The 27,901-nt window shown below is 33.2% G+C and overlaps 5 protein-coding genes across 6 annotated transcripts; 3 read left to right on the top strand and 2 right to left on the bottom strand.

The window, feature by feature from the left end:
- The first annotated feature begins 1,020 nt into the window (after positions 1 to 1,020).
- On the top strand, positions 1,021 to 8,964 carry LOC100805770 (hippocampus abundant transcript-like protein 1). The gene is made up of 14 exons (XM_003555158.5): positions 1,021 to 1,516; positions 3,483 to 3,594; positions 5,722 to 5,834; positions 5,937 to 6,059; positions 6,162 to 6,361; positions 6,543 to 6,618; positions 6,933 to 7,019; positions 7,164 to 7,244; positions 7,357 to 7,389; positions 7,469 to 7,522; positions 7,622 to 7,663; positions 7,879 to 7,957; positions 8,068 to 8,138; positions 8,328 to 8,964. Exons 1-14 carry the CDS (start codon positions 1,352 to 1,354, stop codon positions 8,421 to 8,423), a joined length of 1,332 nt encoding a protein of 443 aa, XP_003555206.1. The 5' UTR covers positions 1,021 to 1,351; the 3' UTR covers positions 8,424 to 8,964.
- A 643-nt stretch (positions 8,965 to 9,607) lies between these two features.
- On the bottom strand, positions 9,608 to 11,700 carry LOC100527113 (uncharacterized). 2 transcript variants are annotated; one of them, NM_001248165.1, is made up of 4 exons: positions 11,513 to 11,650; positions 11,354 to 11,439; positions 10,667 to 10,927; positions 9,608 to 9,981 (listed from the first exon to the last, which is right to left on the bottom strand). In NM_001248165.1, the coding sequence occupies exons 1-4, from the start codon at positions 11,643 to 11,645 to the stop codon at positions 9,814 to 9,816; spliced, it is 648 nt and encodes a 215-aa protein (NP_001235094.1). In that variant the 5' UTR covers positions 11,646 to 11,650; the 3' UTR covers positions 9,608 to 9,813. The 2 variants fall into 2 exon arrangements, with proteins under 2 accessions (NP_001235094.1, XP_006605315.1); XM_006605252.4 differs by having other exon boundaries at positions 9,619 to 9,981; positions 10,667 to 10,942; positions 11,513 to 11,700.
- A 4,035-nt stretch (positions 11,701 to 15,735) lies between these two features.
- LOC100791300 (DDB1- and CUL4-associated factor 8) lies at positions 15,736 to 20,021 on the bottom strand. The gene is made up of 5 exons (XM_003555805.5): positions 19,809 to 20,021; positions 19,469 to 19,720; positions 19,260 to 19,403; positions 18,424 to 19,179; positions 15,736 to 16,115 (listed from the first exon to the last, which is right to left on the bottom strand). The coding sequence occupies exons 1-5, from the start codon at positions 19,899 to 19,901 to the stop codon at positions 15,891 to 15,893; spliced, it is 1,470 nt and encodes a 489-aa protein (XP_003555853.1). The 5' UTR covers positions 19,902 to 20,021; the 3' UTR covers positions 15,736 to 15,890.
- An 837-nt stretch (positions 20,022 to 20,858) lies between these two features.
- Positions 20,859 to 22,487, top strand: LOC100805233 (pentatricopeptide repeat-containing protein At2g17033). Its single transcript, XM_003555157.4, has one exon. The coding sequence runs from the start codon at positions 20,969 to 20,971 to the stop codon at positions 22,343 to 22,345; it is 1,377 nt and encodes a 458-aa protein (XP_003555205.2). The 5' UTR covers positions 20,859 to 20,968; the 3' UTR covers positions 22,346 to 22,487.
- A 2,800-nt stretch (positions 22,488 to 25,287) lies between these two features.
- On the top strand, positions 25,288 to 27,640 carry LOC100790765 (monooxygenase 2). The gene is made up of 6 exons (XM_003555804.4): positions 25,288 to 25,446; positions 25,527 to 25,673; positions 26,077 to 26,148; positions 26,288 to 26,453; positions 26,597 to 26,825; positions 26,973 to 27,640. The coding sequence occupies exons 1-6, from the start codon at positions 25,364 to 25,366 to the stop codon at positions 27,512 to 27,514; spliced, it is 1,239 nt and encodes a 412-aa protein (XP_003555852.1). The 5' UTR covers positions 25,288 to 25,363; the 3' UTR covers positions 27,515 to 27,640.
- Positions 27,641 to 27,901: the final 261 nt, after the last annotated feature.

Genomic DNA, 27,901 nt, shown 5'->3' with positions numbered 1-27,901 from the left:
GTCATTTCAAGTTTTTGTCATCATTAGGTTAAGCTATTCACGCACCATAGATCTATGATATTCCTCTCCTCTCTAAAGCATGCACATGTAGGTGATAGAAAATTCAATTAAGAAATTAAAAAATCTAACTCGAACTGTTTATATATCTATTTATGCAGGATATTGGATAACTTAGTGAACTACTAAGTTCAATAATAAAGTTAGCTTCGTTCACCCAAATGATCACTCAAGTGTCCCACTCTATCGTTGTTCATTAGCTTCTAATTAAACTGTTTACTCAATCCATGGACTGTGGTGACATGAAATTCTCTTCAAATCCAAGTGAAAATAAAATGATAAGAAAGTAAAAGAGAGAGAGAGAGAGAGAAATGAAATATTTATAATTTGGAGGGTCTTTACTCTTTAGAATGATTCTCCTATGTTTGCTTCCCACTATTTTTTTTTCTCCTAACTAGCTAAATAAATTCATTTCTACTGAATTTTAACTTTTGATTCATGTGACTAAACTTCAATACTCAACAGCTTTTCCATATCTAGCATGTTTAATTTCTTGCCGGGCCGAAAGTGCAAATGTGTCACATTTCTCATAGCCAAATATTTAACGACCGCTAAAATATTTCCAAGTATATGTATGTTGGGTGTGTAAATTAAGTCAAGAGAAATGAGTACACCTTGAACTATTTTTTTTTTAATGGCTATATAAATTTCCCTTCTTTTGTTTTTCCTTGTTTCTGATTTTCAACTACCAACTACTATAAGGAGACATAATACAAGAATCAGTATGAAGAAATAGCGGTTAACTAAACTAAAAAAGAAAATAGAGTAGTATGTAGTAAAGTAAGAGATAGAAAGAGATGTCACGCCATCTATGTTGAAAATGGAGGCCAAACGTGACGTTCACACGAAGGTGAAAGGTTCATGCGATTGTTATTTGCTCAATGCTCCCCACATCGCAATATAATTGCTTTAATTTATACAATGCCAACACAATACGGTAAATCCAATAACCCATGAACTTTCGTTAAGGCCCTCACAAAATACTTTCAGCAACTTGGAAGCTACGTCTCTTAACTTGGTCCTTTTGCTTTGCTTGGTTGCATTGTTGTTAATATCTTAAAAGCACATTTGGAATCTTCTTTTCTCTCTCTTGGTCACACTCTCACTCCACTCACTTAATTACAGAAATAGGGTACAAGATACAACCAACCGAACCATAGTAGCAACAATAGTATGCATATAAACTTGTTCCATTTATTTCAGCAAGCGTACCAAACATTTTCCCGAGTACACCTACCTAACGTTCAACTCTTGCAAGTGAAGTGAGAAAATTGAATAATTGATTCGTTTAGGGATGGAGGGATTAGGAGGACTGGGCCACCTTTTTGTGACAATGTTTGTGTCGGGGTTTGGTGGTGTCATAGTTCTTCCGGCAATCACCGACGTTACCATGGCAGCACTTTGCCCTGGTCAAGATCAGTGTTCCCTTGCCATTTACCTCTCTGGCTTCCAACAAGCTGTGAGTATATATCATCATACCCATCTTTTTTTCTCTCTTTAATTATTTCATCCATTTCAATTTTCATTTTCTGGGCACTCAAACAAATTAAAACTGTCTAGTTCTAAATGGTATTTGATTTCATATATAATTTTATACCATAGGCCACGAAGATACTTTCACGTTGCTCATTCTAAATTTCTTTCAGTACTCTTTCGCATCATACATGCTTCCATGCATTAACAGTAACATAGGGGGGGAAATTAACTGAGACTCCAGGACAATTTCATGTGGAACTGGGAGATGAAATTGGGTTTCGAACTATATAGTATATATTTAGCGGTGGAATTCAGCTGGTGCTAACTTTCCGGAATCGCAACCATTGTTGTATGGTAGTATATTCTTGTTTCTTTTTAATTTCATGTTCACACTTCACATGCAATTATAACAGAAGACCATGGTCAAAGACATTTATAAAAAAAAAGTACCAATTGTTTTACTCCTGTCAAGATTCACTTCCTTCTTTTTTCAATCTCATTTTCTTTTTTTTTCTTTATCATATTATTTACTACCTCTCTTACTTTTTTTCTCTACTTTTTTTTATCTTCCTTTCTCTCTCCTCTTCATTTCATTTTGGGATGGATATTTATCAAGACTCCATTTAAACAATTCTGTGCAATATTTTAAAACTATTCATAATACTACAAAAATAAGATGCGAGATTTTATAAATAAAAACTAGTGTTGAGATAGAAAAAACAAGTTATATTATTTATATAACATTTTTGTAATACTACTTTTTCTATAATTTTGTTGTACAAAAATATATGTATTTATCCGCCTATAGGCAAGGCTTTCTTTTTGGGGGAGATTTTCTCAGTCGTATAGAGAAAATGTGTACATATAATATTCTTTTACAATAAAATATACGACAAAGAAAGAGAGAAAGAAGTGTATAATAAAACAGTTAATGCAATAAAAAGACAAAAAAAACATATTATACAAATAAAATGACTCAATTAAAACTGTAACTACCTATTCTTAGCATCTACCTAGATATAGACTTGGTTGTTAGACATAATATTTTGGGGTTGTGAAAATTTAAGAAGGAAGGGAGGTTACTCCATATTTTATATGACGTACTTCAAATTTCGGTAGGTAATCTATGAAATCCTACTAAGTCAACCCCAACATTAGTATAAGCAAATTGACGTGATATCTCGTTAAATTCAATTTTCTTTTGTCCATAAATCAGCAAGTTACAAGTTTTTAATTAGGTTGATCTTGAAAGTCACTTCATGCTATAAAAACCAAATTAAGTTATACAAGCCAAATTAATCTTTTTATACATAAACATACTTTGTACTTTCACTTTTTAGCTGTGCTGTGTGCATCACATCCATACTTCTTATTAAACTCTTGTTACTCAATTTATATAGTTCACATTTTGTTGCACAAGAAAACAAAATCGGTTCAACCACGTAGTACAACATTTTGTTGCCAAATAATTTTATTAGATAAATGCTAAAGATATTAGTTAAGGAACTAAAAAATAATAATTTTATTAAAATACATAAAATTATTTTGTTTATGATTTTTTTTGCGTTTTCTTCTAATTTTGTCAATAAATATTTTATTTTTTATTTTTTAATCAATCTTTCAAAAATATTAGTTAATGAGACTCTTTTAATTAAACCAATAACACACACTTTTATTGGGACCCTCTTGGAAACCAATATTCTTTACCTTTGTCTTTCTCTTCAACTTCACTCATCCCAAGCCAAGCCTAGTTTCTGCTTTACTTTTACAGTTTGGATCAAATTTTAGGTTACATTACATTTGCAACAGAGCATGCACTATTCCACTTTAGTGGTGGAAGCCCAAGTCAAAAAGGTTATTGTGACCCATGAAATTAATAAAACGAAAAAAGAATCAACATGAAACGGATCGTCAAAATGAGCACTAACTGGCCGTAATTGATGTTGCAGATGGCTGGAGTGGGGTCAGTGGTGATGACACCATTAATAGGAAACTTGTCCGACCGATATGGCAGAAAAGCGTTGCTCACACTTCCTCTCACTGTGTCTGTCATTCCTCAAGGTCTGTTTCTATTATTCTATCCACTATTTCATATTTTGTTTTTTCAAATTCTCTTTAAGAAAATTTTAATTATAGTAGTCTCTTAACAATCTTTAAAAGGCTTACTATTAGTATTCTTGTTGGACTTAACTAAAAGAGTAGAGCACAATTCAAAAGATTAGTGGAAAAATGTTAAGATTACCGCATCAAGTAATTTATTTTATTAAATGTGAGACTTTTAATATTATTATTTGCTTTACTTTATCAACACTGGTTCGGTAGTAGTCCTTTTTTTTTGGATGGTTTCACTAAAGGTATAAACAGGTCAATTTGGGTTGGATTTGATCAAACCTTGACTCAATTTAATCAAATTTAAACAAATTCATTTGAGTTAATTCTTTAAGAAAAAAATAAAACTTAACTCAAATCAACTCGTTTATAAATTATTTGGATTGGATCAATGGATCAAAACGTTCAATTTTTTACTTTTTTTCAAAACGTAATATTTTTTATAAGATAAATTTTTTATTAAAGAAATCAGACACAACTATTTCTTGTTAAACTTTTTATTTAAAAAAATTGTGATGCCGTCACATCCCACTCCACTCCAATGACTTCTACCTATCTATCTATCCATGAGAAATGGAAAATTAAACATACCATATTCAAGACAAAAAGTTTTAGTAAGCATAGTAAGGATGAGTTTCACACACTTTTTTCTATTAAAATCAATGAAACATTACAAAGCTTACTCTTTGTAAATAGATTCGAAATATTTTTAGAAGTCCATTTGAAGTGACTTCAATCAATAAAATCTTTGTCGCTTTGATCCTCAAGGTTAAGGATGTATTGATACTTACTCAATTCAAGTCGATAAATCTATATAATCAATAGTCATATTTGATTTTTTAAAATATATATTATATATTACATATTATTATTAACAATAATTTAATATTAATTAACATGTCAACGGATTTAGTTATTCAAACCCATGACCCAATCTAAAACTCAACAGGTTTGATTAGTTCAATTTGAATCGGATCTGATTCAAATATAAAAATTATCCAATTCAAACTATTTGAATTAGTTTAAGTTAATTTGAATTTGGAGCCGACCCGCACCCACTTACACCCCTAAATTCCATTGAGTATTTTGGTTTGCACCTTGATTCAGTCTATAGGTAGTCTTTTCCATGATCTGACTTTTAATAAAAATACTAAGACTTAAATATAAGAGGAAAGTCCAAAAGACTAATCTATTATGTGAAAGAATTTTAAGGCTTAATTAGTAATTTATTTTACTCAACTCGAGACTCCAAACATATTCTTATTTTTTTTACGGTTTTTTTCCAAAAGAAAAATTCGTAGAAATGCATTATCGATGAATTATTGGGCGTGCTCCCTTCGTGGGAAGCCAAATCATTTACATTACTATACCCAGTATTGCGGACCAATAAAACGAAAAAGTCCTTATCCCATTTCCGATACAAAAGCAATGCCAACCTTTCATTCCATTTCATTTGTTTGTAACACTGAATAAATATCCATATACTCTTTTCTTCCTTTTTAACTAATTCATATTCATTAAAGTTAGTTAATTTAATTAGTAATATTAAATTCATTAATAATTTATATTATTTTCTTAAAATTACTTTTAAAATTATTAAGACTCACATTTCACTTTTTCACTTAATTACTTTCTATCTAATTAATTAGTGTGTGATAGTTATCTCTACTCCTCATAAGAGAAAATGAACTGATTTTATTAATTTATAGTATTTATTATTTATTGACTAGGTATTAAAATTATAAATTAAGGATATTTTGGTTAAAAAAACGTAATTAAACTCATTTTTATTTTTCACTTTTAAACATTACATTTTAAACTGGGTTTGACTTTAAAGCATGCTACTGAATAAAAATCATTACCTATCCTTAAAAAAAGTTACACTTTAAAGCAAAAACATGATAACTACCGAGTTTGAATCCAAGCTGCTCGAGCAAACTGTTTCGTGTAATAGATATATGTGATTTAAAAAAAAAAAAAAAAGCAAAAGCATACTATGTGGTGATAGGCTAAATAATATTTTTATGAAGGTTGATAGGCTAAATATTAATTTTATGAATTAATGTGAAATATTTGCAGTGATATTGGCCTATAGCAGGGATACCCAATTCTTCTACGCGTACTATGTGGTGAAAACTCTGGCTGCCATGGCAGGCGAAGGGTCCTTCCACTGCCTGGCTCTTGCATACGTGGTAATTCTCATTACCAAGTGAATTCAATAATCATAATTAAGATATAATACTAGCCATATATGGCATGCAAATTACTGTAACATATTATGATGTTTTGATTAGGCAGACAAGGTTCCAGATGGGAAACGAACATCAGCATTTGGAATACTTGCTGGTGTTGGATCAGCATCATTCGTTGGTGGAACATTAGCTGCTCGTTTCCTATCCACGGCTTTAACATTTCAGGTTCCATTCTCCTCTCTATTATATTATGGTTCCTAGTTACCTCCATCATTGTAACTACCTATAAAAACTTGTTTGTTCTTACAATTTGGTTTAATTGTTCAGGTTGCTTCAGTCTTGTCAATGGTTGCATTGGTGTACATGAGAATTTTCCTTAAGGATAGTGTGCCTGGTGGTGCCTTGAGACAGCCATTATTGAAAGAGGTCGAGGAACCTTGTGATGAGGATGATTCATCACCAAGGGCAACAGGAACATTTAAGAAACTTCCATCGCTGGGGGATTTGATTTGTTTGCTCAGGTGTAGGTACGTATGGCATTGCATTAATTGGTATTATTATATAGATTGGACTGGGTGCGTGAATTATTGTAAACTTCCTAACACTGTCTTCAATTTCCACAAATCAAAAAAATCTCCGAGGCCACCTTCCTAGTACCAACGTATTTGAAATTTGATAGAGGTGTTGATCTTACTTACAATTTTGCAGTCCCACATTCTCCCAAGCAGCCATGGTTTCGTTCTTCAATAGTCTTGCAGATGGTGGCTTGATGGCTGTATTGCTGGTAAAGTACTGCTTTCTGTATACTCTCTTTTTTCTTAACAGATACTGCTTCATAGTCAAATCGTGAGACATTGTGATTTTACTTGAGCTTATGGATAGAACCAAACTTAAATGTGGTTCTTTTAAGTAATTTTAGTATTGTTCTACAGTCAGAATTAAAGTCTTACTTCAATAATTTGGGTAAGGTTTGCTTTAAAGGTCTCGAAGTGAAACTTCAATTTTGATTAAAGAACATTAAAACACCCAAGTTTTATTGCATAATGAAGGATCTAACTATTGCACAAAGTAATTAATTACATTTCGTACTACATGCAGTATTATTTGAAGGCACGTTTTCAATTCAACAAGAACCAGTTTGCTGATTTGTTGATGATTACTGGGATTGGAGCCACTCTTGCACAAGTAAGCCTTGAGTCCTAGCATAGCTAACTGTCTGTTATTTTACAATAATTTGTTCTTTAATCAATTGAATATTCGGTTTCCCAAAATTCCATTGGAAAAGCTACTTGTTCTAATTGCCATGTGATTGGTTTTGTGTTCTTGTAGCTATTTTTCATGCCCATTTTAGTGCCTGTGATAGGAGAGGAGAAGCTGCTCTCCACAGGGCTCTTAATTAGCTGCATAAATGTAAATTCAAGTCTCTCTTCCCAAGATTTCTATAATAATATTTATCCCTAACAGTGTATTACAAATGAGCACTGAAACTAATAATGAGGCTTCACAATATGATGCTATGCAGGTCTTTGTCTACAGCATAGCATGGACAGCATGGGTAATTTTCTTCTAACACTCTATTTTTCTTATCACTTTTAGAAATTAACAAGCCTCTAAAAATTTTGAAAACTATGCAGGTTCCTTATGCTCTAGCAGGTTGCTCTGTGTTTGCAGTTTTTGTGCGCCCAAGTGTAAGTTTCTTACTTGTATCTGTTACACCCTCTACCGAATTATTTTTGTTTTATTACTTTGAAATACTACTCTGATATCTCACAACGTGGCTGGCACAGTTATGCAGCATTGCATCAAAACAAGTTGGACCTACTGAACAGGTATCCCTAATGAAAAAAGGCCTTGCATTTCCTACATTTAACACATTTGCTTAAGCGTGTTCTCAGAGAATTCATTGAAAACTCAACAATAATTCTGTTGTTGAAAGTACATTGGTAGTCTTGAGTGACAACTTCGTTAAACTTCAAACTTATATATGTAAAAAATTGATCTCTTCCTTGTGCTTTTAGACTAACTGGTCAGTCTTTGATTTTAGGGAATGGTTCAAGGATGTCTTTCAGCAATTAGTTCCTTCGCCAACATCATTGCTCCATTAATTTTCAGTCCACTGACAGGTATAACTATTAATTAAGAGCAAAATCTAACGGAATATATAGTACTCACTACTGAATTAGGGGGGGGGGGGGGAAAGAAACTAACAAGCTTCTACATCCATCGAATGCAGCCTTGTTCCTGTCAGAAGAAGCACCGTTTTATTTTCCTGGCTTCAGTCTAATGTGCCTTGGGCTAGCACTGGTAAGATTATCTTTCCACCTCAACATTCATCATTTAATGTTGGTGCGGACAGCAACAATAGCATTAACTTACATGCATTAACAAGATATGGGTTTATAACCATTGATGTAATTTCTCTTGGCTGACGGAATATTTCATCATTTGTTAACTGGTTGTCATTCACTTAACACATCACATGTTGTATTTCAGATGGTAGCATTTTTTCAGAGTCTAATAATTCGTGCTGTTCCTCCTATTGCGGGTGGCAAAATTAGCAGTAACCGCTGCACGGATACCTTGGTCTGAGGAGACTAGAGTGTTCCAGGCAATAGACATAATCTCTTTAAGTTTCATTTTGCCTTGGCGAAATTGTGGTTCATTGCATATCAGACAATAAATTAAAAAGATAGCAAAAGGAATCGCACTGTAAGTGTAGATTCTAGGGTCGACATATATGCTTTGGCACTTGGAGATATAGAGCACCAAATAGCAAAACACAGAAAATAGAACGTGAAGTTGGTTCTGAAAAATAATAATCAGGTGAACCAACTGCAGAAGCACAGATTTCTTTGCAATTATGAATTGGAAATGTGGCATATGTTTATGAATCATTGGGTCTCACCTGTTACATATTAGCCATTCAAACATTGCAACATTAACCAATGTATGTAAATACACCCATTGGGTAGCTATGCTGCTTACATTTCTAGCTAGTATATTTTTCCCAAGTTTCTTTGGGTAGTCATTGGTCAAGGACTTTGTGATTTTTATATTTTATGTAATGGATGGTTGAGTTTTGAAGTATATGAATTTGAACCCTGTAATGCAACAATGATTGATTTTACTATTTAAGTTTGCATGCATGCACCTAAAATGACTTCATAAAGCAAGGATATATGGCCCAAGCCACGGACATTTCTATCTCAATTTTCCTTACATTATCATGCAAAGAAAAGTCACGTTCACCATTGGCTGTGTCCATTTTCCATTGTATCACAGCATTCACCTATTTAAAAGGTCAGGGGCGCCTAAGGGGCTAAAAAGGATTAATACAAACTACCAAGCATCAACCTTTTAAGTAAAGCTTATTCCATCCTTAGACACCTTTCAAGAAAGTTTATTCTTATGCAAATTGCAAGCATAAGCTCAAGCAAGTGTGTGACAGCTATTTGAAGTGAAAAATAAAAAATCAACTAGCAAATTTTCCTGAAATGAGTTGGCATCCTTTCTTTTCCCTCCTCTCCTGCAGCTAAGCCTAAGATCACACTAGAGACCTAATTATGGTTAGGTACTAAGAAATCCTGTTGCACAGTCGCATTGTCACCACTACCATCAACAACTCTATGGAAAATCTCATAAAGGAAATAAAAAAAACTAGGGTGGAGAACAAATAATAATGGCTGAATTGTCAGACATGAGACATCATAGTGAGCAATGGCGGAAATTCAGAGGAAAAAAAAAAGCTAGCAATTTCACAGAATGTAGAGAAGCAAAGGAAATATTTGTGTAATGTCTTGTACATTATGAAATTCATGATCATAAAAATGAGTTCAAAGCTATATATAAACATGTTACTATACAAGTCTCTGACAAATTTCACTATAAAGCATGAAAACCTAAAGAATATACAAGACATCTAAACTGAACTTCCACATGATTAGGCAGAGAGTATATGCTCCATATGCAGGCAGTTCACTTATGCAATGGGGAATATGTCATCATCATCGTTATCATCCATATACCTGAACTTAAGATCATCCCATCCTTCTCCTTTATAATTAAAACTTGAATTCAAATAGCAATTTGTCTCCTGAAACAGGTTCAAGTGATCCACGAGCTTATGATATGCATTGCATCCACAGCACTGACAACAATGACAAAAAAAATTGTCAAGTCTAGTTTTAAAGTTGTACATTCATGTATATTACATAACTATGCAACAATGTTAAGAAAATATCATATACACATGTTAATTAAGCCAATAAAATTATGTATCAAAATATTAAATATATTTAAAGTTATAACATTACTCATTTTTTTAGTATTAAACAAATTAGTCTAACATAGAATAAATAAAAGGCAATCTTTCAAAAAACAGAGTGCACCAATTAGTCTGACAGGTTCAACCGTGAAAAAGACATTGCCCAGTTTGATCAAACCATTAATTTAAAACCGGCATTAGAACCATTGAACCACACAAACCAGTCCATTTGTCCATGAACCAGTTCAATGTATTAACACTGAAAAATTCTTGAAGCTGGCTGTGCAGGATAACTTGTCTTTTCGAGTTTTTGCGATATGTGGCAAGCCATCTACCACTAGTCTAGCAGCACACATGTTGTCAATACACACTTTATTTTTATATATAAGATAAAGTTTCATTTAATTTACACGCATACCAGTTTAACCACAGTTAATTCATTAAACCATGAATTGGTTTGGTTTTGCAGCGTACTACAAGTTTAGGATTGGTTTCCAAATTCAGCCCAAGAAAATTATTGAGACACGTGATATGGCGGAGGTTAAGATTAACAAAAAAAAAAAGTTACCTGCACAAAAACAGTGCCATCAGTGTAAGCATGGGGATTAATAGCCCTTGTAGTTCGCTGGCCACAGATGGTACAAGTAAAAGCCACCAGCATCCTTCTCCTAGGGGATTTTGTGAAGAGAGACCATGGGAAAGTGGAGATGTTCCCCGTCCCAGATTCGCTATCCCTACCAACTGCAGGAACAGAGGGGCCTTCCATCCCTGAACCCGTGGTCCATCCTCTGCCCGTTGCAGCACTCAGCACCAGCCCCATCGCAGCATCCTGACCCCACAAATTCTAATCAGAATTACTTAACTTTCATGACCCAAAAACAAAACTTTTTCCTCTATTCTGATGCAAGAAAATTGACACTTTTAGGTACCGATGCATTGAAGTTCAGATTTTGGGAAAGGAATAACGCAATTGAATATATTCATGATAACAATTGTTTTCAACCATTTAACGATAAGTAATTGACCCTTTGAAATTTCAGCTATGTTAGGGATGGAAATGCATCGAAGCATAAATTTGGAAAAGGAATAACACAATTGAATTATTATTTTTTCTTTTAGACCAAAAAAAAACTAGAAAACAAGAAAAAATTTATTGTGTCCATTACAAGGAATGCAAATGACCCTTTTGAATTTGGGATAAGTCAGTTGCAGAAATGAATTGAAGTTGAAATTTTGGGAAAGGAAAACGACGTACTTTGGAAAGAGGGGAAAGGGAGAGGCAGCGATCACTGAGAATAGGAAGATTGTTTTGGTTAGAGTCTGAATCGCGAGCATCATCACCTGAAAAAAGAAAATCACAAAATTGAAGAAAACTGATGCAGAAAAGAAAAGGGAAAGTGAAAAGAATACACACGCTTGGAGGAGGGTAAACGAAATTGGAGAGTCTTGGGAGGAGAAAGGGAAGTTCTTCTTGAAGGGAATATAGAAAAGGGAGAAGAAGAAGATGGAAGAGTTGCAGAAGAAGATGTGGCCAACGTTTCCATCATCAATCAAATTGTCTTCTCTTCTCATACCCAACCATCAATACCACAAAATATCGTAACAATAACACCGCAAAATATATAAAATAATAAATAAAATATCAGATGAGGCCAGAGGTGGAGTCACAATTCATTTTTAGTCAATTAGATTTTTTTTTTCTATACCACTCTTATTTTTTCATTAATAATATGAATTTAATTACAATGTACTTTTAATCACATATTGTCAAATTAATAAATTTGTAAATTTTTAGAATAATAAATTTTAAAACTGTATTTTAGCTTTTTATTAATTAATATTATAAAAGTATTTCATTAACAGTGTATAAAAACTAATGTTAAAAATATTTTAATAAAACACCTCCACATACTCGATGTAGATTTTTTTTAAGAAAATTGCACATTCATCAGCATTCATTAATTCTTATTGTGCATACATATATTAAAATATATAAAAGGTATGAGTACATGTTTTTAAAATTCTTTATATTATCAATTAATTATAAATTTATATTTTTAAAATCAATTATTATAAAATTTAAAAACTTATCATAAATGTTAATTATAATTGAATGACAATCTAAAAAATATTTCCATGATGAGTACATTTTACTTAATTTTTTTCAAAATTATTTTAAAATATTATTTTTATTGATGATGCAAATATAAATTTTAAAAATAATAATTTAAAAACGATAAAAAAAATAATTTAGGTAATGGAAATATTTAATTATTTTTTTGATAAATGGTTAATATTTAGTTATATTTTTAATTTTTTTAATAATTGCTAAATATTTATTTACTATATTAAATATTTTAATTAATAATTTTTAAATATTTAATTATATTATTTAATTGTTTTTAATAATTATATTCAATATTTAATTATGTCTTTAAATTTAGCTAATGGAAATATTTAATTCTATTATTTAATTTTCAATAATTAGTCAATATTTAATTATATTTAATATTAATTAAATTTTTGTAATGTAGTGGTTTTTGGTACAGTGAAATATAGTGGTTTAAGTCGTTAAGGAAATTGAAATGTTTTTTTAGATAATTAATTAAAAATAAAATATTAAAATAATTTAATTAAGAGTGTGTTTGGATGGAGGAATTTAAAATTTTGAGAAATTTTAAATTCTAAGAATTTCAAATACTTCAATTGAAATTATTTTATTTTCAAAATTTTGTGTTTGAATAAAAAAAAGTTAAAATTATGAGGGTGAAAAAAAATGAATGAAAAAAAGAAAATATATGATTGGTGTACTAGTTATACATGTTCCTTTACGAGGCCCTAACGATGTTCCATAATCTCATACGGTGTTTGTTTCTTGGAGAAGACAGTAAGAAGAGAAATTATTTGAGAAGGAAATTGAAATTCCAAATTTTTAGTTGTTTAAAATTCTGTTTTAAAATTCTAAAATTTTAAATTCTTCACAAAAAACATCCAAACAATGAATTGAATTCTAGATTACAGAAATTTAAATTATCTGATAAATTACTTTCCTGATTAAAATTCTCTATCCAAACATACTCTAAAGAATCTACAAAACAGGTATAAAATCGACAAAATGAAAAGAAAAACATAATTTAATTTTATATCTTATAAGTGGGAGGATTTTTATACCATTAACTATAAAAGTCAGCCATCTTACATAACAATCTATAATTTTTTTTTAATTTGGTGATTGAGTGATAATATGAAACATTTTTATATTGTTTATGCATTCTAATTAAATGAAAAATAATAATAAATGCAAACTTTATTTTCTTAGAACAAGAATTCAAATTTATAAATGGAAGTTGATAAATTATAAAATTTTAATTTATATTTCCAGTAACAACATAATTTAACTTTAGATGATAAAGTAAGTAATCTTAATCGATAATGAAGAAAATAAATAATCAATATGTACATATGCATTAAAAAATCATAAATTAATTGAATATTAAATACTAATTTATTTTTTTAAGGACTGATATTATTTATTTAACTCTTGAAAACTTTATCCACTTTAAATGGGTCAAACTCAAAAAGGTTATCAACAATCCCATACATACGAAAATTAGTGATTTTTTTTTTATAAATTTCAACTAATAACAAAAAAAAGATATTAGTAAGAGAATGTTTGATGTCTTACTTTTCATTTAACGTGTCTGATGTGATTAGGAGTAAAATAAGTCAAATTATTTTTTATAGGAACTTATTATCTAACCTATATTAGGTCTAGATTAGATCAGACTTTTTTAGAAAATAAATCAAACCAAAGCTTTAATTAAAGTCTTGTTAATAAAAAAAGATAAAACTTTAGGCCATTTAAAAGTCTTGTAGGCCTACCAGATCGACTTATTTAAAAATATTTAAATAATAATAATAATAATTATTATATTAAATTTTCTATAATGTATTAAATTTTATGTTTATTTATCTTTTTAAATGTTGACTTATATAAAGAATCAAACTTAAAATTATAAGTTTATTGAAACATCAATGTCTTATTACAAAATACGTTTAAGTTATCATAATGTGAGACTAAACCTTAAAAATATGTTTATATCATATAACTAAGTAAGATTTCACCAACAAAAAAATATAAACAAATAAGATTAAACTCTTATAAATCTTAAGAGAAAAAAAAAAGTTATACACTGACAATAAAAAAAAGATTTATACGCTCATCTAATCACAACTTATCATATATAATAAATTTGTTGATTCTTAAAATAATTATCTTAAAGTAATTCAAGCGATGATTTGTGATTAATGACAGTGTGCATAGGTATTAAACTCAAATCTTAATATCCATATTATTTATATTTTTTAATTTTGATGAAGCACTAAATATAAGTAAGATAACTAATTTAAGATAATAACAGTTAAAATAATTTATTATTTCAAAATTTAAAACATTAACGGAACACTAACATTTTAATGAAAAATGAAAGAAATGACCATAATGAAACTTTGAAAAACATAAAAAATTAAAATGAAACTTTCCAAAATCATAAAAGATCAAAATAAAATTTTAAAACTTAATGTATCAAAATGAAAAATAAAGTATAATGACAAATTATCAAAGTAGGCCCTTAAACAGGTTTATAAGTCATGTCAGACCTTTAAAAAGACTTTTGACAAATAATCAGGCCAGGATCATGCCATTTATTTTTAATTCAGGTCAAGCTTAGGCCTAGCAAAATTTATTTTCACTCCTAGACGTGATGATAGACACTTACTAGGTTCATGTTTTTTTTTTACAGAACTAGGTTCAGTTATGTAATTAAGAACCAAGTATTGTATGCATAGTATGATGGTGAACAATTATATGTAAAGTTCATGCAACAAAATACCCTCTAGGAAGCAGTAAAAAGTGGCCAGAGGTGTGTATTGGCAATTCTTTAGACAGTTATTCTCTCTGTAGAAGTTGTTACATCTCTGAAACAACTTCTATTGTATTTTTCTAATGCAACTAGTGTGCCTAAGTTTCAAATTCCAGTGTTCTATCATTTTAGTCCAACCTGTCGGATCCAAAGGAAGGGAAACAGCTTGAGACCGGCTGGAGAATTCTACAATGGCAAAAACGTCTGATCTTGTGGATACATTGGAACAAAAAGTAGATGAAATTAGAACCATAGTAGAAAATTTGCGGAAAAGAATGGCTAGATTGGAGGAAGTTCTCGAGTTTTTTTTTTTTTCTTTGTGGAAATGAGGAAATGATTTAATACTAAAATAAATATTAAAAAATCAAAATATCACATACTACACAATAATCGAGAAAGAAAATGCCATTTATCCCTTTGGAAAACATGTGTACAGAGGTGCACACCTAGAAATGTCAATATATCTGAATGTTAAACATGCAACAAATTTTGCGGAAAAGTACAATTTTCTCATAAATCTAATTCAAATTAAGATAAATAACTTTCAAATACCTAATATTAACTTAAACGTCTCAACTCAAGAGGTAAAATGCTTAGTGCTGTAACTCATTATTCCCATTATCTACGGATAACTCAGTACAAAAAATAAACACACGTCACACATTAAAAAATAACTAAAAACCTGTGAGCAGAATAAGCAGAAACTCAAAAAAAATGACAAGAAATAAATTTTAGCACAATTGTATGTAGAATATTGTTTAGACATACTATGCAATATTCCAGCCAACAGTAATTGTTAATCCTATATTATTTACAATTGCTAACATTTTTCTTAGAAGGGCCAAGTTTTGACCAAGGTGTAACTCTCAACTAACTGAACAAGTCGTCTTGGCTGGTTGTATCACCATCGTCATCATCTTCGTTAGAACTGTCACTATTGGCATTGAATGTCAATATCAACTGTAGAAGGTCTCGATCTGTGGATGAGTTTTCTCCATTGCTTTCTGTCCTGACCCTTCGTCTTGGAAGTGAAATCAGTTGCATCAGGTCTTCAGGATAAGCTATCCGGTACATCCAGCCCTTAGCCTTCGGTTTCTGTCGGACACAAAATTTTCATCAATTTGCATCATTACAACCACCACCAAAATTATCATCCTTGCCATTTGATTATTATTATGATCATCAACACCATAGTTCTCATCAACATCATCACAATCTTAATCATTGATATAACCGCTATAATTGTCATCATTGTCATCATCGTCATCATCATCCTCCTCCTCCTCATCATCATCATTGTCAGACATATCAACTTCATAGTCATCATCAAACATAATATTGTCATCATCATCGTCATCATAGCCACCACCAATTGTAAACCAATGAATATGATCAAACACATGAACCCTCTTCAAAGAAGTACCAGCAGAGAAATTAGTTCCTCTGCTGCTTAAGCAGATCATGTAACAAAAATTTCAATCTTTCTCTGATTTATCATTTAACAATAACAGACCAGTATCAGACTTAAAATCATGTACTCCTATGACTTTCCTAGACCAGCATATGAAAATTTTTCTTTTAGTAGAAGTTTTTTAAATCAGAGTAAATATCTTAGGTAGATAAATGTTTAAAAATGTATACCATGCTCTTTCATAAAATCGTTTGTGACAAATCATTTATCATGCTTTGCATTCACAATAATGCACCCAATTGAGGATCCAGCCAGCTCCCCTCAGGCAGCATTTTCAAGCCTCTGACTGGTACCAGTTTTACTCATTTTCCAGACAAGACAAATCACACAGCCTTATAATGATGTGGCAGCATACAAGCTTGCCAATTTGCCATACTATCCAAATGTGAAATGTTCCAACCAAGTCAGTACTGGTTCAGAAGTTTCCTGCAGTACTGCTCACAATGGTTCTCAATAAAAACAATTATTAATTCTGATAGAATAGTTATGTGTGGCGGTCAGTAACTCTTGGACAATCATATGATATGCTGTAAGGCAGTTATGTGTATTTCTTAAATAGGATATTTGACAGATTTCTGATTCATGGTGCGTTAACTTAGGAGGAATGACAGAATTAGTTCCCAGTTATCATGGTCAAAACTCCAAAAGGTCCAGTTCAGTCTACTATTTCAAACACTTCTCCACCAAGAATCCCCAAATGAACTTCCCTGACCAGAGATCTCAGAAAAACAGTTTTTTTTTTTCCTTTATGGAGATTATTTCATGAGCTCCAACCACAAAACTAATTTGGGAAAAAAAATTATTCACAGAAGAGATATTCTAACAGCCATCATATTTTAATAGTTCCTACCTAGGATTTCATATCATGCCCAGCACATTGACATAAAATATAAATATTTGGCCCTTAACACCATAATCTTTAATAAATCGCTCTTCATATATCCCTTTGCTAGCACATATTCCTCCTCTCAGCCAAAATTATTGAATATTGCCTTGGCCCTTAGCAATAACTGAACTAGATAGTAAGCATTGAAAAGTACAACTTTGACCTCAATGACATAAAACTTGGATAGCTAGTAGAAGGGTTAGTCAGTTAGGGGGGATTTGAGAGGAAAATAAATAGGAGGAGGATGTAAGGGAAGAGGCATTCTATCTTGCATCATTTGAGAACTGAGTTTTGCTCTCTGTGAAGGGGAAACCCTTGGAGGGGAGGGTTATCTCTTCTATTTTCAGTTCTTTTGCAATCAAGAAATGCCATCTTTCTTTTCTTTCTATTTTCTAATATGGGTTCCTAACAAGGTTGCACACAATCTAACTTAAGATTAGGCATAATCCACTTGGTTCAGAGCACAGCAACATGCAATTTTTCTGTGATTCAAGCAATTAACCCAGGATAGGATTCAGTGTGATCCAGGACCAAAAACAATTCAGCATGCAATCTACATGGCTGCATTTCTGAATCACATCGAACGTAAGAATCGAATCGCGATTCACACAATTCTGATTACATGATCAAAACAATAAAGTCTGATAAATCGATAATTCACAGAGGATCCATCATTAAATAGTAATGGGTGGATAAGGGTCCAGAATTTGCAAAGAATTGAATTTATGCTTTAGATGACAATATAACATCAGACTTTTGGCTTTCGACTGATTGAGATTGAGGGACAGCTAGGGGCAGATGGAGGAATCAGGGCCAGAAAAAGCTTTGGATGATATCTTCGCAATATGTATTTGGGTTCTTATGATAATATATTATAGTATGCTATAATATATTTTATATATATGAAGTTTTTATAGAAACTCCCAGTAAGATTTAAACACATAACTAGCTTCTACACATAAAAGGCATCGTCCACATGTAATAATATCATTCTGTGCTTTTAAGTTCTGACTCGCAATAATTAAGTCAAGAGACTGAATTCATACCTGCTCAATATTTTTGGGCAAAGTAGCTTTCTCGAGGGCCTTTGGAGTCCATATCTTGATGTCATGCTCAATACCACTGCTGGCAAGAACCATTGTATGAGGATGAGACTCAATGCAGTTCACAACATACTTATCTGCTTCCATGACACGAATAAGCTGACCACTTTTCTTTTTCCATATGAAAATCCGACCACAATCTGACCCACTCACCACATACTCACATTTAGGTCCAAAAAAGTTAACACCCTTCACCGTCTCACAATTCCTGTGTCCCTTAAAAACTTGCGGGGTGACTTTCTCATCAGCATCCATCTTGGATTGAGATGACACAGATCCATGACTAAATCCAATTTCACTTGCATCACTGTTCATAGATTTAGGAGACACAGGATCAGGGGGGTTTGGTCCCAAACCCATATCTTGGGTAAAAAGATAAATAAGCTCATCATTGTATGACACAAGCAGCTCTCTTAGTTCAGAAAAGGCCAAGCCTGTTATTCCAACTTGCTGATCGCCAATCAAGTGTGGAGGGCAAAAGAAGTTGGTTGGTTGACCAAAATCAGTTGATCCGTCCCATTTATACTTGCGAATATCATAAAGTCGAGCATACTCATCAGAGCCAGCAACCGCAAAGAGATTAGGGTTCCTTGGATCAATTGCAATTGCATTAAGATGGATGACTGGCATGTAACTCCACCTATCCTTGATTGGCTGGCATGTAAAAAGTTCTGTTGCAGCCCCAGTTCTCAGATCAAACTGTCAAAAGAAAACACTTAGTGAGAGGATAAACAATAAATAAAATAACAAAAAAAGTAGGAAAGAAATGAATGACTCACACGCTGCACTAATCCATCTTCACCACAGGTATAAAAAATATGAGGGCTACCAGGCTCAATAGCCAACTTATGAGCCCTTCCTTGATGCTTGGCCAGACACTTAGTTTCGACTCGTCCATTTTCAAGAAGTTGAGCATGTCTCACCTATAATATAGAATTGACACAATTACGAAAAAACAATAATCTAAGAATGATTAATAAAACTAGACCTGTCCATCGGCAGCACAGGTGACAATGGTTCGATCATCAGAGTGAGGCATGATCTTGGCCTGGAAAACATTGTTAGAATGACCAGAATGGAAGGAGAGTCTAATGCGGCCAGTTTCCCAGTCCCAGAGAATAATCCCACAATCATCGGAACCAGAGACCAGAATGTCACCATCTGCATTGAAGCTCACAGCGTTGACACAACCTCGGTGCTTTTGCAGATTCCTCAGTAATTGAAGTCGAAGGACAAGATCCTAAAATTGATGAGATGGCGAAAACAAAAATGAAATAATAGCCTTGACGAGAAGGAAAAAGAAAGAGAGTTAGGACAAGTGTGGGGACCTCGGAAGAGCCAAGACGGAGAGCGAAATTTCTGGGGGATAGGTGGCCGACTTCTCGATTGCAAAGATCTGGAAGCGCCTTCCTCTTGTTCATCCTCACCAAAGGAGACACAACACAGCTTGTGTCAGAAATACAGAGAGTGGAATCCTCGCGTAAATGTAAATTGCTGTTAACGTCACACGCCACTGTCTAGTAAATTTGTTAGTAGTAATTGTGATTCTTTGAAATAGTATCTCTCCTGTTTAGTAGGGACTTGCCTCCATATGTAATTTATTTCTCAAAAAAATAATAGTAACAATCACTCACTATTTCAGAAGAAAAAAAATTAAAATAAGAGAGAAATAATTTAATCATAGTCCATATTCATTTCATGGAAACAAATTTGATAAATTTAACATATAAATCTAAAGGAGTTCCCATAATGGAACAAGAGAGGTTCTTGCAGGTCATAGTTTTAAATTCATCAATCGAAAAAAAAAAATACTTATAATAAAAGACCAATGTTAATAATTGCTTTAAGCACACTAGTTTATCAAAAAATAGAATTAAAAAAAAAACTAAATAAATAGTTTTTTATTAGCATTCATAAAAATGTACTATTCATGCTTGTTTTTGTTCTTCTATGATTTTACATCAATTTTTTTCTTTTAATTTCTTAATCAATGTCTTCAGTACACTTATTAGCAAGACCCATGATAAAGTATTTTCTTTTTTTATTCTACACAAAATCTCCTAACTAAAAAATTTTATATTTTTGAATTTAGAGTTATTAAAGTGAGGAAATATTTCGGGTTTTCATAAAATAAAATAAAAACGGCATATCAACGCCATGACAATGGGAGTGCCAGACTTGTCTAATGAAATGTAGGCCTTAACCCAAATTAAATGCAAATTTTTTAATATGACCCAGTCATGATGAATTGTGATTGTGGACTAAGCTCATAAAAACTGGTTAAAAGCTCACAAAAATAGGCTATTACATTGCCTTGACCACATGGGTACATGTGTATTTGCTTTATAAATTATAATAACATAATTGAAAAATGTCTTAGTGTGCAATCCATGAAATGAAAAGATTTGGAGACAAAGAAGTTATTTATTTTCAGGATAAATGAGTTGAAAGAATAGTCAGTTATAGTGCGAGTGCGGCGGGGAAGAGGATGATGAGAGTGTGGTTGGGGAATGGGCAGCAGCAGTGTCCTCACGAAACACTGTCCTTGTCATGGAAATTGAAACAACCTCGTCCCCAATTGCAAGCGCGTTGCACGCTAACCAAACAAGGCCAACGATTCCTTACAAAGCTAACCACCTCCTCCGCCACCGCCGACAACCTCATTCGTAGGTTCCTACTAGCTTCTCCCAAATCCGTCGTTCTCAGCACTCTCTCCCACCTCCTCTCCCCTTCCACCTCCTACCCCCACCTCTCTTCCCTCGCCTCGCAGCTTTACACGGGAATCAGCCAAGCCCCATGGTTCTCCTGGAACCCCACCACCGTCGCCGAACTCGCCGCCCTCCTCCACAGTCTCGGCCACCACGCCCAATCCGAATCCCTCATTTCCGACGCCAGTTCCAGGTTACAATCACGCCAACGCGACCTCGTTCTTTTCTACGGCAAACTCATCGATTCACACTCCAAGCGAAACTCCCACACCGCCTTCGACGCCGCTTTTGGTTACCTCCATAACCTTGTCCGCACTTCCTCCTCCCTTCACGTGAAACGCAGGGCCTACCAGTACATGGTGAGCGGCTTATGTTTAATGGATAGACCCCGTGAGGCCGAGGATTTGGTTCTTGGGCTTCAACCTTCGGGCTTCGAGTACAAGTCCATTGTGTATGGATACGGAAGGTTGGGTTTGTTTAATGATATGAATAGAGTGGTGGATGAAATGGAGAGGAATGGCTTTGCTGTTGACACCGTTTGTTACAACATGGTTCTTTCGACTTACGGCATTCACGGGGAGCACGTGGAGATGGTGAGGTGGCTTCGGAGGATGAGCAATTCGGGTGTTCCGTTTTCTGTCAGGACTTACAATTCCGTCTCTAATAGTTGCCCTAGTATTACCAGAATGACGAGGGACTTGAGCAAATTGGCGTTGTTGTCGATTTCAGAATTGAAGGAGGGTTTGGAAGGAGGGGAGGGGATGGTGGTGAGGGAGTTGTTGTTGTTGGGGTCTTGTGGGATATTGGAGGAGGTCATGGTGTGGGATTCTTCGGAGGTCAAGTTGGACTTGCATGGATTTCACTTGGCTTCGGCGTATTTGATCGTGTTGCTTTGGTTGGAGGAGATGGGAAGAAGGTTGAATGATTCCAATTATGGAGTTCCTGCGGAATTTACGGTGGTTTGTGGGTTGGGAAAGCATAGCAGTGTCAGAGGAGAGTCGCCGGTGAGAGTGTTGGTTCAGAAGATGATGGTCAAAATGGGGAGTCCGTTGAAGGTTGATAGGAAGAACAATGGCTGCTTCATTGCCAAAGGTAAAGCTGTCAAAAACTGGTTAAGTCAATTCAACAACAACAAGTCATCCTTCACTCAACACTAAGTTTTGCTGCACAAGGCTCAACTTATTGTCACTGTCACCAAGATAGCTTCAGGGGTCATTTTTATTTTTTTTGATAAATTTGATCATGTATCATTTGAATTTTGTAACAATTCTGTGTTAATTGATTCGCAAGCTTGTAGAAGTGATTGTGAATAGTGTTTATTGATTTTTATGGGTTTGCTTTTTTGTTTATTTGTTTGTTTGTTATAACTTGTATTAGCTAGCCTAAAATTGCTCAACCAGACGAATGTATGAGGTGCTTAAATTAAGGTTAACAATTGCAAATGTTGTGACACACAATTCCTGTTGGGCAAAGTGTCAAGATTACACCAAAATGGCTGGCTCGTTCTGATGTAATTGTAAAGCATATAAGAGCATGCTATGGGTTAGTTATATAACCAATGAAGTAAAATAGCAAACACGTAGAAGTTGGAAGTTTGGTCAAAGAATATAACAATCCGGCAATTATTCTATGCAATTGAATATACAAACAAGTAAGACAAGAGTTATACTTTCAACTCTATGTCATGCATGCTTGATGCTTCTATTTTATCAAAGGGATGGATGGATCTCTGTTATGGTGCAGCATAAAGAATATGGAGCCAAACTTGTTAACCACTAAAAGAAAAGTTGAATGCCAAACCTATATGAATGTGGAATCTGCTGCACTTTTCTTGTGAGACTTGTCTATTCCACTCGGATATTGGATGGAAGTTTCACGGAATGTGTAATTTTGTCCTCGCTCAGAAATATACCTCATATCCGGTGATGCCTAAGCCACAATCGTGTTCTATACTGTAGCTTCCATCGCAGAATGTGCAAGAACAAATATTCTAGCATTCATAATATGACTCAACACAAATTAGTAGCATCAATTAAATTTAATACTTTGAACAAACAAACGTAAAGTATTAAAAAAAAAAAAGCAGCAGCGTGAGTGCATTAGTAACCATAGCAGAAATGAAATAAGCATGAGTACGTAATAGTAGGATAAATGATATAGTTCCATTTTCTGTATTGGCCTCTTTTGGCAGACTCTACCTCCACCTTTTGATCGTAAAAAAAAAGAAAAAGAAGAAAGAGAGATGAATAAGTTCATATTACATATGCTTCAAAAAATTATTGTATTATCTGCTGTTGCTTGCAGAAATAAGATATGTGCTAACAATTGCCAATGGTATATGTGTTTCATCAGTTAAAGAAAAATAAAATGAACACCAACAGTCACTAACTATTCAACGCAGTAGAGAGTAACTAACTATTTCCTCTGTCATGTTCTATTTATACATGTGCACTGACATTCTTCATTGATTGTAGTTTGTGTGCCTCTAAAATCAATTTTAGTTTTATGTAAAACTAGTAAATAATTTTATGAAAATTATTATTTGCTAAATAATTATATATTAGAAGTTAAATATTTAAATAGTTTCAAAGTAAGAAAACAAATTGACCTCCCTTTAATAGATTTGGACTCCGTGTTTGATCAAGACTTGTGCATCACTTAAGTATACAATAAAATACTCTTTATATACCACGAAACCTGGACTTTATATACCCGCTCAATTACTTATACAACCAAAATATTCAAGTAGTTTAATAACAAGTAAATAGTAGTTCATATGTTGTACAAGAAATATCCTTCAAAAAATTTTGTAGAAGAAATTAATAGAGAATATTAAACCAACTTTATACTTTGCCCTCATGTTACTTTTGCTCAAGTCACGTGGCCCAACTCCCAACTTGGAGCGGGCAGGCCAGACAGAATGCAGACACAGCCCAACCCAACAAGCCCGGAATCTGTTCCATATCACCCTAATGCCCCCACTCGGGAATAAGCTGGCGTAACCCAAATCAGCATGATGTGGTCTCGTCTCAAGGTTGATAAAGACTTCTCTGTTCTATATTCTAGCCTATGTGGGACTTATAAATGTGAAAACACACTGCATTAGCATGCTAAGATTTGATTCGTTTTCACCTGCTTCTACAAGGAATAGTGAATATCACGAGGATCAGATTGAAAATCCTTCCTATGCACATAGCCTCATACACTGATTATGTTTGGCAGATCCTGCTTAGGATTTTTTTTTTTTTTTTTGTAGCTTGGGATATATGTAATGTATATACATATAAGACGTGGACACATTCCAAGATGAGATGAAATCAGGGTATTTATGATACAGGTTACCCATTAATCCGAATTGACCTAAATTGATTCAAATAATTTGAGTTGTTTCAATGTATTTTGGTTAAAATCGAATCAAATTAATCCAAACCGTTCATGTACAGGTTGGTTTAGCGTTAAATAATACTAGTGTTAAGACTCCAGACTTTTAATCTAATACTGAACCTTTTCATATTATTACTCTGAGGTACATTGTTATTTGTTTCACTTTTTTTTATATTCATTTTTGCTATCATGTTTGTAATATTAATACATCATATTTTGTTTATTTATTTAAGTAAATTTGGTTCTAACAAAAAACATAATGGATAAGAAATAATTGTGATTCAAATTATTATATTAAAGCTCGTTGAAGAATATTTTATTTTAATTTATATTAGTTTATTTTAAAATATTATATTAATGATATTAAATGAATCAATTATACTACTTTAAGACATTTGATAATATTGTGTTAATTATATTATATATTTAGATGAATTAAAATATAAAATAATAGTTCTAAAAAAAATATCAAATTTAAATAAGTAAGCCATTGATCTCAACCGAACCAAATTATTCATAAATAATTTAAGTTGGATTGAGTTAAAAAAAATGTAAAACTCAAATCAAATCAACCAAATTTAATCGGATTGACCAAAATGGCCAAGGAACACCTAATGACAGTAACTATGCTCGGATTCGGAGGATTGAACATTCTCTTACGTATGGTCTTACATCATCAAATTGAAATATGACACCCTTATGATAGTGCCCATCTATATAAATATTTGCAAAGGGTTCCCTTTACACACACATCAAGGTCGGGCCCTGGAGATCCTATAGTAACAGTAATAATGGAAACAAAAGAAGTGGTTGAAGATATTGTGATTGTGGGAGCTGGAATTGCTGGCCTTTCAACATCCTTAGGACTTCACAGGTACCTTAACCTTAATTTAATAATGGAAACTATCCATGTGATTATTAATTAAGCTAGTATTTGATATTTGATGCTGGCAGGTTGGGTATCCGAAGTTTGGTGTTAGAATCTTCAGATAGTTTGAGGATCACTGGGTTTGCTTTGTCGATATGGGAAAATGCTTGGAAGGCATTGGATGCTGTTGGTGTTGGAGACTTCCTCCGACAGCAACATCCCCAGCTCAATAGGTACATACCCACGCGTTTTTAACTTCAATATTATTTTTTTCTTTTGGATAAAATGCATTTTAGATTTTCCAATATTTGATGAAAAATTGTTTTAATTCCTGTGTTTTGAAAATAATGATTTTGGTCTTCCTACTATTAGAATGGGGTGGTTTTTGTCCTTGACCCTTTACTTCATTTTAACTTAATCAGGAACGATGTCACAATTTAGAAATACAAACACCAAAAATCTAAGGACTAAAATTATGAGAAACTTGAAACTCATTTTACCCTTTTCTTTTTCTATTATTCGGTGAAATTTTATACTAGTCTTGTAAATAAAAGAAGACAATTCAAATTATTTAGGATGTTTTTGGCTAACCAACTTAATTATCAATGAAACTAAACTACTGGAATTGGAGTGCAGGGTTGTGACTACTTCATTGGTTACAGGGCAACAAACATCAGTTATGTCTTTCACAGAAACAGGAAATCAGCAGTAAGTGCACTCTATGAATAAAATTCACCCCAATCATGCAAGAATTGAATAAGTGTGTTTACATGTTTCAATTTGAGTTTAAAACTAACTTGTCAGATTATATTCTTGCTATGTTGGGGGTGTTTTTTGTGTGATGCAGAAGAGACCGTGAAATTCGTTGTGTTAAAAGAAAGTTACTGTTGGAAGCTCTTGCCAATGAGCTTCCAAGTGGCACCATCAGATACTTGTCAAAGGTTGTTGCTCTTGAGGAATCTGGATTCTATAAGATACTCCATCTTGCTGATGGGACAACCATCAAAACCAAGGTAAGCAATATGTCTGACATGACATATATCATTGGCATTAAAAAATAAGCTAAGATCTTTCGTATTTAAGAAGCCAACAACTTCAATTATGAGTCCAAGTTAGTAAACTTTTATTGATACATGGATGTTTGCAATTGAAAAAGGTATTGATTGGGTGTGATGGAGTGAACTCCGTAGTGGCAAAGTGGCTAGGCTTCAAGAATGCCTCTTTTACAGGGAGATATTCAATCAGGGGCTGTGCAGAAGTTCAGAGCAATCACGGGTTAGAACCCAGGACCATGCAGTTCTTTGGCAAAGGTTTTAGAGCTGGTGTCATTCCTTGTGATGAGAAGGCTGTTTACTGGTTTTTCACTTGGACACCTAAAAGCCACGGTGAATTTTCATAAATAAACAGTTCTTGATTGGGGAAACTTTAATTGCAAAAAATAGCATTCATTCATTATGCCTATTATCTTATAACATTTAACTGTAGATGCTTACCTTTGTCACATTTACTTGTCCACTCTTCTTGGCTTGCAGACAAAGAGCTAGATGATAACCCTGCCAAACTGAAAGAATATGTGTTAAATAAGCTTGAGAAGATGCCAAGTGATATTAGATACTACATAGAAAAAACCGAGCTAGATGTCATCCTATTAGTTCCATTGAGATATAGACACCCCTGGGAGCTCATGTTTGGGAATATTAGTAAAGGCAATGTTTGTGTTGGTGGAGATGCTTTACACCCCATGACTCCTGACCTTGGCCAGGGAGGGTGTTGTGCCTTAGAGGATGGAGTTGTTTTAGCCAGGTTCCTAGGTGAGGCCTTCTCCAAACATATCAAAGAGAAGGATGAAGAAGATGACCAATTCAAAAGGATTGAGGAAAGCTTGAAGAAATATGCAAAGGAGAGAAGATGGAGAAGCATTGATGTCATTGCTACAGCTTATATGGTGGGCTCTATTCAGCAGGCTGAGTCCAAATTGGTTACCTTTTTGAGGGACAACATTTTGGCTGCATTCTTAGCTAGTCAATATTTGAAGAAGTCAGGTTATGATTGTGGAAAACTAAATAGCTCTTAGTGAGACAATAAAGTAATTTTATATGTATTGCTCAAACTTTGGTTGCTACTTACTGTCATAGGTGGCTAAAAAAAGTATGGTAAGTCTTATGATTGAGATCTTACCATATTGTTTTGCTTGTCTTTACATCTTAAGGTTCACTGTGAAATTGATTTGAATGGCTGTGGGTAGGGTGCGAGTAAAATAGAAGGATGGGTGATCAGTAAGGCAAACAAAAAGCAAAAGAAGCTTTTCGAAATCCCATTATTCTGTTTCATTTTCATACTTTCAAAGCTGATAGTCATATGTCATTATTTATTCAATTTTGATCGAGTATTTGTGTATGGGAGATGTGTTTAGGAATGAGGATGCATTCCAATATATATTTTCACGATTTAGACCCTATTT

Source organism: Glycine max, chromosome 20, assembly GCF_000004515.6.
Source record: "Glycine max cultivar Williams 82 chromosome 20, Glycine_max_v4.0, whole genome shotgun sequence".
NCBI lineage: Eukaryota > Viridiplantae > Streptophyta > Magnoliopsida > Fabales > Fabaceae > Glycine > Glycine max.
This window is presented reverse-complemented; position numbering and strand designations above follow the sequence as displayed.